Source organism: Limulus polyphemus, unplaced genomic scaffold, assembly GCF_000517525.1.
Source record: "Limulus polyphemus unplaced genomic scaffold, Limulus_polyphemus-2.1.2 Scaffold781, whole genome shotgun sequence".
NCBI classification, from domain to species: domain Eukaryota; kingdom Metazoa; phylum Arthropoda; class Merostomata; order Xiphosura; family Limulidae; genus Limulus; species Limulus polyphemus.
Genome location: NW_013666391.1, coordinates 290,966 through 305,181, shown reverse-complemented (window position 1 = coordinate 305,181; position 14,216 = coordinate 290,966). Strand labels below are relative to the sequence as shown.

At 30.1% G+C, this 14,216-nt stretch overlaps 2 protein-coding genes across 8 annotated transcripts; one reads left to right on the top strand and one right to left on the bottom strand.

The window, feature by feature from the left end:
• Positions 1 to 273: 273 nt before the first annotated feature.
• On the top strand, positions 274 to 5,863 carry LOC106460501. 2 transcript variants are annotated; one of them, XM_013920209.2, is made up of 2 exons: positions 274 to 383; positions 5,437 to 5,863. In XM_013920209.2, exons 1-2 carry the CDS (start codon positions 307 to 309, stop codon positions 5,723 to 5,725), a joined length of 366 nt encoding a protein of 121 aa, XP_013775663.2. In that variant the 5' UTR covers positions 274 to 306; the 3' UTR covers positions 5,726 to 5,863. The 2 variants fall into 2 exon arrangements, 1 of the variants encoding a protein (XP_013775663.2); XR_002610791.1 differs by having other exon boundaries at positions 302 to 499; positions 5,437 to 5,707.
• A 1,537-nt stretch (positions 5,864 to 7,400) lies between these two features.
• Positions 7,401 to 13,688, bottom strand: LOC106460500 (histone H3.3). Of its 6 annotated transcripts, none has more exons than XM_013920206.2 (3): positions 13,583 to 13,688; positions 10,734 to 11,026; positions 7,401 to 7,594 (listed from the first exon to the last, which is right to left on the bottom strand). In XM_013920206.2, the coding sequence occupies exons 2-3, from the start codon at positions 11,013 to 11,015 to the stop codon at positions 7,466 to 7,468; spliced, it is 411 nt and encodes a 136-aa protein (XP_013775660.1). In that variant the 5' UTR covers positions 11,016 to 11,026; positions 13,583 to 13,688; the 3' UTR covers positions 7,401 to 7,465. The 6 variants fall into 6 exon arrangements, with proteins under 6 accessions (XP_013775660.1, XP_013775662.1, XP_022242952.1 ...); XM_013920208.2 differs by lacking the exon at positions 13,583 to 13,688 and adding an exon at positions 13,524 to 13,543; XM_022387244.1 differs by lacking the exon at positions 13,583 to 13,688 and adding an exon at positions 13,433 to 13,494.
• Between the last annotated feature and the right edge of the window lie 528 nt (positions 13,689 to 14,216).

Sequence of the window (14,216 nt, the reverse complement as noted above, 5' to 3'; positions counted from 1 at the left end):
TGTAGCTTTGCGCGAAATTCAAAAACAAAACAAAACAATAGAAATATTAATGTAACTTTACCTAGATAATGATAGCTTCATCAAACAGTTACGCCTTCAGTGCTTTATTAAACACAACTGAAGTTTAGTTTACCCGGTTGGAGTATTATTAAATTCATACGCCTGCAACTTACAAGCAAGTCTCCATAGTTTAAAAATATACGTTCGGGATATTTATATGTGCTTTTCATAACCACTTTAAGAGTAGGTATTATTATTATTATTTTACATTTTCATCCCCTAACGTCATCAATTTATTTTAGTAAGATGGCGAGCATACTACTATGGTCTCAACGATTAGTTTACCATACATCAACGTTTACCAAAGCGAGAATACCCATGAGGTAGTTATTCAACACTATCAATTAAGTATTGTGAAATAATGAAGTCGTAATAACTTAACGTTAATTTCAAAATGAAGAGTAATTATTCACAAAGGAAAAAGTTGACGAAGTGAACAGTAAGTACTTGCTTCGGCAGTACACATATATATTAAAGTTAATATTAATATTATCACTAGTAATGATAAACTGGTCATTCATAATTACTAAGAACTGTGTAATATTAATAGTTTTTACTGATACTATAAAAGTATGTTAGCAATAACAGCATTACTAATAAATTTATATCTCAATGTTAGAATCGATAAGAAATGATAGTTTATTAAATATTGTTAGTACTAGTAGTAAAGACTTGGTTTGTCACATTAACACTAAAAGATTTGTAATTTGATTCTTAAAGTTGGACTTAGAGAAAAACTGACACTGCCTTCTCTTTACCCTTAGACTCCAGCAAATTGAACATGAATATAATTGTGTAATGTTATTACACAGGCCTTAAAATAGTTATTTTAAAGACAGTTCTACAAATGTTATGTCTCTTGTGTCATTTATCATGTGAGCTGGTACTTTCAAAGGTTAGATGAAAAATAAATAATATCAGTGGTGAAAATAATATAAGATTTACATTAACTAATTGAGTTGTTGTAAAAAATTACCAAAAAAGATAGTAAAAATTAAAATATCTATACTTCCCTAAAGTTGATATATAACATTTTGGGCTAGTACCATTCTTCGAAAAGTTGGTATGGTTAATAAGTAGTTCTTTAACAATGTAGAATGTTTAACACCATTTTTATGTTGATAGGCCTTGTGTGTATTATACAAGTAAAGCAAAAACATTTCAAAAAAGGAAATAAATGTAGGGATGGCATTTGCACCTACATAATAGCACAGGCACACAGTGTAGTAGAATGTTAACAGACAAAATAGGATAAGTTAAACTTAATTGTGATTGAATAGTTATACATATTGCTATATGATAATTCATGCCTGTTCTATTATGTAGGGATGATGCAAATGTCATTCCTACCAACTTGTTTTTGAAGGATTGATATTAGCCATCCCCACATTTACTTCCTTTTTTGAAAAGTTTTCTTTACTTTTTCTTTTAATGCAGTAACATAGGAAGGTTGTATTTATAACCAAGTTTTAAATACTTTGAGGTTCCAACTGTAATATTTATTGTTTATCTATTATTGTCTGATAATTCCTGTTTCACCCTGTACTTAAGCTTTTTAAAGGAACACCAAATTTCTGTAAGAAAGCTAACTTAAAGCGTAATGGTAACATTGTTTACAGTAATTTTTTTTTAATTACTACTAGTTAATAATAATACTTATAAAGCAGATACTCGTTTTGAAACTGTGTCACCTCAGTGAAATTGGTTAACACCACTGCTTTGGTTTTTGAGTTACCATGTAATAAAAAAAAAAGAAAGAACAACAAGATATTCAGACATTCCCAGAACTTGTGACTCAGTCATTACATATAAATTGTTATATAAGGAAACACTGTAAAATATTGTACAGTTCTGATGACCTATTGAAGAGATATTTAAAATACCATTTCGATGAACAATCCCTACATAGGCAGCGCTACTGCCTTCATGATTAGAATATTCCATTAAACAGGAGCTTTACCTAGAGAAAAGTGTGTGACATTTTGTTGTAATGTTTCAAAGTGCAATGAAAAATTGATGGAGCTATAGTTTTAGTTAAAAATGGAATAACAATGAGTAAATTATTTCATTATTAACTGGTTTTGGTATATACGCTTTGTATAACAGTATTATGTGTGTGTTTGTGCAGTTCACGTACACATTGTATGTGCTTATGATAACTAACTTACACAATATTCACTAATATAGCATTAGTGTGGTAGCTTAGTTTATTCAGTGCATTAACTTAGGTACGTACCTAACTTTGACATGTGATTACCAATAACATTTTATATTTCAATTTTATTGTTATCAGGATCTCAGAAATATTACATTGTTAAAATTTTACTACATTAAAAATAATAATAAACTTCAGAAATTACCATTATTAAGTGAGAAAAAAAATGTAATTACAAGTTTTGCAATATTAAATATTGTAGTAGCATTAGGATTTAATTGTTGTATTTATACATCATCTAACCTATATAAAAGCCAGTGTGTGTCATGTCATATATGATTTCTCAAAATAGGAGTCATAAAAGTCAAAATGCATTTATCCATATAGAATAGTTAAATTACGATTTTAGTGATAGGGGGTGCAAGGAGGCCATGGGGGAGTGCTGTGAAACCTTATAAATGTAGTGGGTGTTGGTAAAGACATAGTGTGGTTCACCTAGCCTAGAGTAAAGTGCATAAAATTTACCATAAAAGTAAAAATATCATTTCTGAATTAAGCTATTTTCTTATATCACAAACATTTTAAATAAAAAACAAACCTCTTTAATCAATGGAGTCTGAATTAAGAAATCAACAAATATTTTTTACATTTCATTTTATACTTTCAGTATGTAGACTAACAACATTATGATATATTTTTGTTGCTAAGCAACATAACATGAAAGCCAATGTTGGAACATAGTGTTACCAAAATGCACTGCCTTTTCTGTATTTTAGAAATTGTTAATCTACCTGATTTTTACCAATAATTATTCTATGAGTGCACCACGAATTCATTTCATGTATAATCCTAATATTGATTGGCTCACAAAGGAACGTACTGATTTATTGAATTATTTGACTCAATTAAAGATCAATATATTTCTTCAGATTGTAGCTGGTGAAGTCAAAGTTAATGTTTTTGAATATTTAGCATGTTACTTCCATATCAAAACAATGTATACTCAGATCTTTACTTTACCAGCAACTTTTATAGTTTTCTTAGAACTATATCTAAGTGTAATTATTTGCTTCTTTTACTTTCATTCGTTGGTATGTATATTAATTTTGTTTGAAGTTAATGATTTTCAAATTATAAATTTAGACTTGAATAACTTTTTCCACAAATATGATGATTTTCTTTTACATTTTAGCCACTTTATAATAGAAATTATGTAATTAAAAATAAATGCAAATTCATGATAATTTGTATGATGTAGTAAGTATTTTATGTAACAAGCAAAATTATCACAGAATGAGGAGAGAGTTTTTGAAGTGAGATTTTAGTTTTAACAGGTGTACCTTTTATAAAATAAAAATTAAGTTGTTTTGAGTTAATAAGAATTTTATATGTAATTTATGTCAGTCTGTTGGTTACAGGGGCTGTAATAAGATATGTGTAGGACAAAAATACCATAATAGTAAAATTAATTATACTAATTACTTCGGATTTTCCTGCATATTTTAGACAGAAAACGAGTGATTTTGACACTGAGTTATAATAGGTAAAAATAAAGTTACCAAAGGTGATGGACCTCACCGGTAGTGAACAAGATAGTAATCCGAGGGTACAAAGTGTGAAATGTGGTTATATGAGGTATCTTCTTTTAACTTAAAAGACCTGCAACCTTCACAAATGTTAGTAATACTGGCATGTGTATCTGAAGGTACAAGTTTTCCACCTGTTACTAAAAGATGATTCACCATGTCAGAAATACATAGTAATTAATACATTTACATACATGATTTTAAGAATAAACAATATTTTTCTTTCTAAGTCTCAAAGTTACAATACTGTCTAAGTATGCTTTTTTGTTCTAATGTAATCCCGCTGATTAGAAAAACAGTTAGTATCTTATATGCAGTTAATTTTTGTTAAAGGGGAAGAGAATTACATAAAACCTGCAAATCATTATGATGAATTTGTGAATTAAAAGTTGCCATGTTTTTTTTCTTACAAAGTTATAGTTGTCAAACACTTCCATAGATATTTTGAAAATTTTGTCAACTATCTTTGGAGTTTATAATGTTTTGTCATTTTAAGCTGATTAGTGTTTATACGAATTTTTTAGTCAGTTACAATATTTTTTTTTATTCAGGTATGTCTGAAACCATCAGATTAAGATTGCTAAGAGTCTATACATAGTTTGTTAACCCAGTTAAATAAAGATCAAACTATGAATGACACAAAGATTTGTTATTTTTAGGACAGTAGGTTTATAATAATTTTACTTAAAAATTAAAGTTCTCAGCCTAGTTTTGTATTAATGTATGTAGAATACGTGTACAAGAACCATTTTAAGATATATTACTTTGTAATACAAATATCTTGACATGAAGTTTAGAAATCCATATGTCGGGATAACTGGATGAAAATGGCACACCTCCAATCATTTGGTTGTTATGAAAAGATAGGGATGTCTATGTTGGCCTACTAAATCTCAGGATCATGGAAGTAACTCCATTTAATTCTTAAATGCTTCCACAGAAAATACTTTTGTTACATATTTTCTAAATTATGCAAAATATTAAGTTGACCTGTAGGCTTGATGACACATATTGGAAAATATTTACACCACCATATAAAATAAAAACTTTGTTGGAAAAGCCACCAAAATGAGTTGTTTTTTTTAGTTACTAGATAAATGTTTACAAAAGTCGGAGAAAGTACTGCTTGTTGATGTATAATTCAGTCACAGCAAAAATTCATGTAGCTTAGTTTGTATCTGCTGATTAATATTCAAACATTTCTTCACAGATTTGGGAGTTAAGTGATTAACCATTTGGCATAAATTTTAATTTTGAGTTTTTTCTCCACCCAGTTCATGTAAATTGAAATTTTACCTTGTGAACTGTTTTATTTAAATACTACACTTCATAACCAGTGACGAAAATATTAGATACTGGTGCAAATTGATTCCTTTGTAATGCTTCTAGACAAAAGGCATTATGCATTGTTGAGAATACAAAAAATAAAGTAAATGCTATACTAACATTCCTGAAGTCTAGTGATAGTATAATATCAGAAACCTTATAGCTTGAAATCAAAAATATTAATTAAGCTAAAAAGTTACAATGTCACTCATGTTCTACTTGTCCCAGTATTTAAAACCAAGATTAGTACTACATATTAAGCAATTTAAAATGTCAAAACTTTTATATACTGTTAATGTTATGTCACAGGTTCTTTCGGTCATCAGGAAAGACATGGAAAACTGAGGCTGATGAAAATACAGATGAACCCATACAATATTCAACAAGCAAAGCTGCAAAATGGAAAGCTAGAGACACTTATGGTGGACAAAGAGATATTCCAGATTGTCAGCCTCTTGTTGTTACTTTGAGTGTTGCAGTTTTTATGATTTACTTTTGTATTCTTAGAGAAGAGAATGACATAGATGAACAAATGAAGAAAAGCATATTTGAAAAAATACCAACACTTAAGAATACTCCATTTGAAAAACCAGATTAAAATAAACAAACAGTAGAAATATTGTTGTTATTATTGACTTAGCTAATCAGGTGTGTGTGAAGATGAAATCATAAAACAACTAAGTTATTTTATAGAATGCAACATTTATTAATGAAATAAAAATAGGGTAATGAATTAGTTACATTTTGTATGTGTTTGTGTATCTGATTACATGTTAATTTGTATTCTGTGTAACAAACTACAAACATTGAAGGAAGACAACAGTTTGGCAGTGAAATAAAAATGCTGCTTCCATCAACAAACAGTGTAATTACAGCATCTATTAAATGGGTAATAGTTATATTTAAGGCAAGAGTTGAGGTGTATATTTGATATGCTTGACTGTTATGAACCACAACAGTTATGATGGTTATACATTATTTTTGAATAAATGAAAGGTGTTTTGACAAATTACTGAAAAATACGTCCTCAATATCCCCCAATATATGATCAGCACTTTCATGAACTTCAAATTAAATTATTGTACAAAACTACATCAGCCTTATACATACATAATCACAATTTTCACAAACTGGATGCTTGATTAAAATTTACAACTTTTAGTAAGTCATGCATGAAGAAGAATGCTACATTTTACAACAAAGAAACACAGCAATGACATCACACATAAAGTACAGTGAAATCGGTCTGCCACCTCAAGCAGAAAGTTACAAATAGGGGTGCACTGATATCAATAAGCTACTGGCCCAACACCTATATAAGAAAAAATTACACTTTTTTATTGGCTATCTGCTGTTTTTGTTGTAGTCAATAATGTACACCAATATTTTTGCTTGTTGTCATGTAAAATGTTGTGGTGCTCAGTGCTTGAATTTCATGTGTTTTTTTACATAACAACCAAAGTGGCCATCATTACACAGCCATACATTTTTTACCAAGGCCAGTTTTAATGGTGTCAAGTATTTTGAATACCTATCTTCATAATATTATGCCTTTTATAACAGCATAGTAATGTTTACAGATGTTTCTTAAAATTATAAGCCTTTGGATATTAACTGAAAGCAACTCTCCAATAAGGAAATTTTTACAGATGTATCTAATTTTATTTTTTCACATCATACTTCAAAAGTGAAATGAATGTGAATAATAATTAGACTTGACTTCTAATTTGATATCTCTATCTACAAAAAACATCAGCATGGTTGTGGCTGATACAGGCAGCACATGAAGTCTGAGGTTGTATTTTGAAATTAAAAATAGTGTTTTGTCCTCTGAAGTGACAAAGCTGTTAGGCTGAATTTTGTAAAATAAGTTTAACAGTTTTATGCAGATTTTTTTTGTGGCAAAGTTAATAATTATGTTTCTACTACAAAATAATGTAAGTTATGTATGTGTGCAAATTCATCTTAAGTTTCTATGAACACTAAGGCAAAATATCTTTTAAACTTTTTCAATCCATTGTACTTTTTATTCATTTTTTGAACTAAATGTACAAACTAATATTTATGAATTTTAATGTTTCAGTAATTTAAATTACTTTACCTGCAATAATTCTAAATATTGGTATCTGCCGACATGATTCGATAATTAATCAGCTATTCGTATTAGCCAAGAAAATCTTAATCAGTGCACTCCTAGTTACAGACCCACAACATACAAAATGATTTGATATCACGAATGTTTAAAATCGAGAAATAATCCAGTTAGTCAAATATCTGCTGGTTAAAAACTGTGAACATGTAGATATTTTATTTTTCAATACCATAAACCAAAGTACACTTATGCCCGTTCTCCACGGATTCTTCTTGCCAACTGAATGTCCTTGGGCATGATGGTAACACGTTTTGCATGAATAGCACATAAATTGGTGTCTTCAAATAAACCTACAAGGTATGCTTCACTGGCTTCCTACACAGAAAACAACTATGTAACATTAATATCAACAGTTTGTTTATACAAACATATTTTACAATACAGTTAATTAACATTGAAATTTAAACAGTACATGTGGAAAATGTTTATTAGCATTGAAGCTGTCTAAAAAGTTAACTTTTTGTTGTAGAAGAAAGCAGATTTTCCCCATTCATGTTAGTAGTTTTATTTTGTTATACAGTAAATTTCTAATGAAGAACTTATTTCTTCCTTGATATGTAAAAATACACATGTTGGACAAAAAATTAGAAGCACTCAGTAGAGTAGAATATTGATGTGTTGTTCCACTTTTGGGCATTATAACTACTTCAATTCATTATATTGGGGGTATCTTCAAGTTCCATTTATGCTGAGGAATTAGGTCCCATTCCTCAAGGACAATTTAATATAAAGAAAGAGCTCTCATTAGCTAATAATCTCCCAACCACCGTTAAATTTACTCAGTGAGCCTTATGGGATAATTATCATGCTGTAATAATCTTTTATGTTGTTCCTTTTGCAAAGCTAAGAACTTATGCATTTGAGTCACTAAAGCACCTGTTAATTGGATTCATATAATCTATCCAGACTGTCTGTTTTGGAAGTCAGTGAAGTTGCATTTCTTGTCCTTTCTTAAATAGAACTTAAATATGTTTAAATAATACCTATCACCTATCTAATATATTAGTTGTCAGAATAAAACAAGTCAACTAAGAATTTAGTCTATTTAACATATGGGAAAAAATTGATACTTTAACCTTTCCATTATGTTATGGATGTATATGAATCGGCACATGGCTTCCACAAAGTCAAGATACAATTATCTATACCTTTGAGTTTATTACACGAGAGTTAACAATTTCTAATGTTTAACATAAGAATAAAAGCTATGAAAAGAAAAATACTTTATCAATTCAAGGCTTTCTAATTTGTTTAAAATTTCATCTGTTCAATATGACTAACAGACTTACCTAAATTCTCAATGATTAAAGGATGGTTAAACAGGTATTTTTATATTTTTTGTCCAACCTCTATAAATACACCCTTCGAACCTGAAACATCTTGCAAGTGTGTGGTTTATATCTTATCACTCTATAATATAAAATACATGCAACAAAAACTATTTTCCTCTGACATGATACAGTCTTGAATTCTGGCATTTGTTGGGCTTTGTTTCTTCTGTATATTGGATTCTATAAACATCATGTTAGATTTGCTATGCACCAACTATGATCACAATGTCTTAGCTGCTAAAGCCTGTCCTAATTTTATGCTGCTTGAATTTTTTATATACTTTCAAAAGGCTTTTGACATAACACAGCAGTCATAAAAGATTTTAATGGTAATATATGGCACCATCCCATCATGTCATGGAAGATCATAAAATAAGATGGAATAATATTAAAAGTAATAGGAATATGAACCAAGCATGAGAAAAAAAAACTGATAATACATTCAGTGTACTTTAAAAGTCAGCAAAGCTTGAAAACTATGCTTCATAAGATACAATTTAATTGATTCATATCCCAGGATAAGTGGATTCGCATTCTAACAAGAAAAAAACAAAACCAAACTTATACTACCTCAAACAGTTATTCTCAGGTCACTGTTGAAAACTGCAGCAGATTAACAGATGAAACATGTCTATAAATTTATTGGCAATTAGTATCTAATGAGACTAGTAATTAGAATTAGTTGATCATACAGGCTACTAACCATGAGAACAACTGATATAATTTGCTAATACAGGAGTATGGGCCAGTAATATGTTTCTGGACCAACATTACAATTTGCTCAATGGAAATAGCTTAGAAGCAGTTAGTTTCAAAATTATAACAGCACAATGACTAAAATGTTTGCCTTACAAGACATAAGCTAACTTTGTATTCTCAAATAAACTGAACAAAAATCAAAATGACAGGAACTTTCTTTGGACCAACCACCATTTTCTGTAATTCACATCCTTTTTAGAACTCATTTCCATAAGTTTTATAATGGAATACTATTGTCATTCTAATGTGGTTATTTTAGTGCAAAGCTACACAATGGGTTATCTCTGCACTGTCCACCTTGGGTAATCAAGCCTCTGATTCTAGAATTTTAAATCTGTAAACTTACCGATGGGAGGTTCACTAACAACCTCTATACATGCCATAAACTATCTTTTCTTGTCACTACTTAGGCTGTTACTGACCAGTCATTGTGCAGTTTATTTAGAACCAATATTTTACTTCCAAGGAATAATCTCATCCTCTACTACATAAAAAAGCTATTGTTATATCAAAATCTGATCTCTATGGAGACAGGATGAACATTTCAAACTCCTTCAATGTTGCATCTTCTATCATAAGGCAGACCATTCCTTAGACCAAGTATTTTATTAGAAACTTGATTTTCCAATACAGTGTCTTACTGTTTGGAATTTTTTTAATGCCTAGATTTATGGATTACAACCATTTAATAATCATAAAAATTTCAATAACTTTCTCTGAGCTCTTTTCTTTAGCAAATATATGCCAAAATTTCAACATATACCTCATATAATAATCTCTCCAGATTTGGAAACATCCTAGTAACTTTTCTCTGGCATACCCAACAATTCAACATCATTTCTTAAAACTAAAAATTCTGTACAGTGCCTAATTGAGTGAACTGATGATCCCCTTTAACCATGAACTCTGTTTCTAATTATACAACCTAAAATCTCATTTACTTTATAACTAGCTAATGTACATTGTACAAAAGGCTTTTGAAACTTCACAACAGCTATACCTAGGGCTTGCTAAATTGTGGGTGCCAAGTCACAAGAAGTGACCTGGAATCTGGGAATTTTTAAGTGAATTTTTCATTAAAAAATTAGATGTGCTTTCTGAATTTCTAATGAATACTTAAATAATGTAAAGGAACTCCAAACTGACAAAACTCTGTAGGGACGTAGATTTTGGATGTATGTCTGCCAGCCAATAAACACATCAGTAAGTAGGTTCTCAGTTATCAATGAGAAGGCTGAGGCCATAGGTGCTGCATGTTACCATGGGCTTTACATGATTTGACACTGCATAGATTCCAACCGATTCATCTTTAAATTGCACAACTTAAACAAAATTGATCACAAATTAATAATTAAGTTACTTACCTGTAATGCACCAATTGCAGCACTCTGAAACCTTAAGTCAGTTTTAAAATCCTGAGCAATTTCTCTTACAAGACGTTGGAATGGTAACTTCCTAATCAACAACTCTGTAGATTTTTGGTATCGCCGGATTTCACGCAAGGCAACAGTACCTGGCCTGTAACGATGAGGCTTCTTAACACCACCGGTAGATGGTGCACTCTTACGTGCTGCTTTGGTGGCCAACTGCTTCCGAGGAGCTTTACCACCAGTTGATTTCCGAGCAGTCTGCTTTGTTCGAGCCATGACTCAATGATCTGAAGATATTATAAAATAATAATTTTGGTCAGTATAAAAGAGTTGTATGTAACACTTCAAAAAAATCATTAAAAAACTAACTATGCAATTGGATGCATTATAGTTTGTGTACATATGTGCTAATTTTTTTTTTGTCATTGATTCACTTGCTTCCTAATGGACCAACCACTATTTTCTGCAATTCACAACCTTTTTGGACCTCATTTTTACAAGCTTTGTATTAGAATACTATTGTCTTTCTAATGTGGTTGTTTTAGTTCAAAGCTAAAATATATAAGCTTATATTTTTTGAATTGAATTTTTTCTAAGTAAAAACTTGTCTTAGAAAACATTTTACATGAAAGTACAAACAATTAATCAGAAATATAAGAAACTTAGTTGTGAAATTTCATTAGTCCAGACGACAATCCGCATAACTTTTCGTAGACAAATCTTTACAAGGAAAAACTATGTCAGTAATGCATATATATGTGTTCCAAAGCCAAACAGCTATTTCTCATCTAATCAAAAACAACTTAGGTGTGAAAAAAAGGTAGAGCCAAAAAAGGATTGAGCATGCAACTTCAAGGAATGAAATCAAAATTGGTGGTCAAACTGGCAGCTACACTTATAGCACTGATAAAAATTTTTGTAGTAAATATTTATTCATTAGTTAGCCAGACCACGTTTTGTGTTCAACTTGAGGCATGATTGTGGGTAAAACAAAATACATGGCCTAGCTGGCTACAAAATTCTACATGTACATGTATCACTAGTAATCTATATATTTACAAAGCCAAACTTTTCATCTGATGTCACAATTTATTGTGAAAAACTTACTCAACCAAGTTCAAGGAAATATTACAAAAAAACTACCCCCCCCCCTCTCAGAGATCAAGCTTTAATGGATAAGCAACTAGATGAACAATTAAAGTTTAGTAGTGGTTTAGCTTTTACAATCTTACTGCCACAAATGAGGTTGTAACTGAATTTTTTTAACCAGGCATTACAAAACTATTATAATATGATTATTACACTGTTACCATAGTATTACAGGTTATGTTTTGATTGACTTTGAAAGAAATATATGATGAGTTTTCCCCATACTGAAATGATGCTGGCATTTGATTCATGTTTCAGAAAGTAAAGTATTAGCTAAAAAGGTTTATGTTACATTGGAAAGAAAAGAAATGGTGGAATGCTAGTTAGTAGTTTATAATTTTTACTGTTTTTTGGCTTCAGTCTTCATACCTATCAGCAACATGGGTAATCAATTCAATATTAAGTTCTAGGCACTGAATATGAATTTCATGCTGCCTCGTGATAATTGTTAACTTAACACAAGTTACATCCTTTCAAAATGAAATCATAGAACATATTTTGTGCCATAAACTAAATTAACCCTTTATGGCTAAGCAGTACCAAGTTATTTATACAACTTCCTTTATATTTGCCATCAGTCATCTAATGTTTACAACAGCCATGATAACTAAAAGTAGAGAACAAAAATCTCGAGATTATGAATGGGCATCCAACATTTATTTTCATTCAGGAAGGGAGGAGGTACATTAATGTTATTTAACTTTCTTTCTAATGTAATATAATACAAGTTTTGTTTGTAATGCATATTACAAATATAGTGATTTAGCAATATTTCTCTAAAATAAAGTATCCCCTATTTACAAAAATTGGGCAAATCGTCACAGTATAACAAGTATTTATGCCAAGATTTCTGATCTAAATTGATGTCAAGCAAACTGCAAGTAACATTAACAAACTTTAATTTTAGACATTTTACAAGAATAACCAAGAGAAATTAGTATTACACTATTACCATAGTATTACAACTATTTACCCACTAATGGCACTGTGCTGTTACTATGTTTTTACTGGAGTTCAGTCTCAACTATCTTCAGCACTTCTTTCCATTTTTCAAAATAACACACAAAACGCACGTTCAATGATGTCAGAACTATATCACATTAAACATGCGCTAATACTTTTGCTTACGTCGAAATATACAAGACTGACCGAATTTCAAGCTTTAAGGGCCACCTGACACACATTTTATGTCCTAGTTGTTATGGAACTAACTCGTAATAAGTTGCAGTCATATCAGGAAAATCCCAGTTTAAAATTTATAGTAAAAAATGCCTTTACAAATTACAGTTAAGTTTACTGGCATAATAAAATATTTTTTGTTCTTATGTTGTTAATAGTTTGCAGGTACCTTCCCTAACATGTAATAAATACTCATCAACATTAAAACTTAAACCCTTTCGTCCTAATCCAAAATCAACTCGTATGTTCGAGTTGGTGTTACTAACTGTTAGTGTTAGTAAGATAATGCACCGTTTTTTAAAAGTTTGAATTCAATTTAAGGTACAGTAACACTAACAGTCAATAATACTAATAGCAGTACTGACACACGTTTACCGCAAAAAGGAATACAGCAGCATTAAAAGGCTCAAGTACAGCATTAAAAGTAGAAGTAACCTATATGAAACTATGCCTAACCTCTACAACAACGCGTTTCATTACGAGTATTATAAAACGAGTACACAACTCTTACTTACCGTTTCACCCCAAATTCGACTTACACAGTCACACTCGTAGTGAAGGTGTGAAAGTCAATTTATACTTGCAGTTGCAATTCTTCGGATGACGTAATACTTCTGTTATCTGAGAATGTATGTAAAGAAATATACGGTAGAATGTCGAAATAACTTCTATCAGAATTTTATCAAAATCGTTCTTCATTATACAAAACTAACATATAAATAAATATTTCATTGTTTTCTTTTAATAACAAAGAAATGAAATCTAAATATAATTATTATATATTAATTTTTCAAAATAAGGTTTGTTTTTGCAACAGTTATTTCTACTACATCGCATTTTTTTTATATATTTTTTTTTCTTTCCTTATATTTATTCTTCATTATTTGAAACTTTGTTCCTTTTTTAAAAATCATACGTCTTAATTCTGGCAAACTTCTATTTTCCTATCGCCCTATCCCAAAAAGTGGAAAATGTGTTTATGTGGCCATTATTTCAGTGTTGTAAAATCAATCTCCACTGGCAGCTTGTTTTTGAAATTATTAGGACATTTATTTAATTATGAGTAGTTGTTTATTAATAACTACTGTTATTTAGGCAGACAAACTTCTGTATATAATCATTCCATTACTAGTACATAAATATATTTAT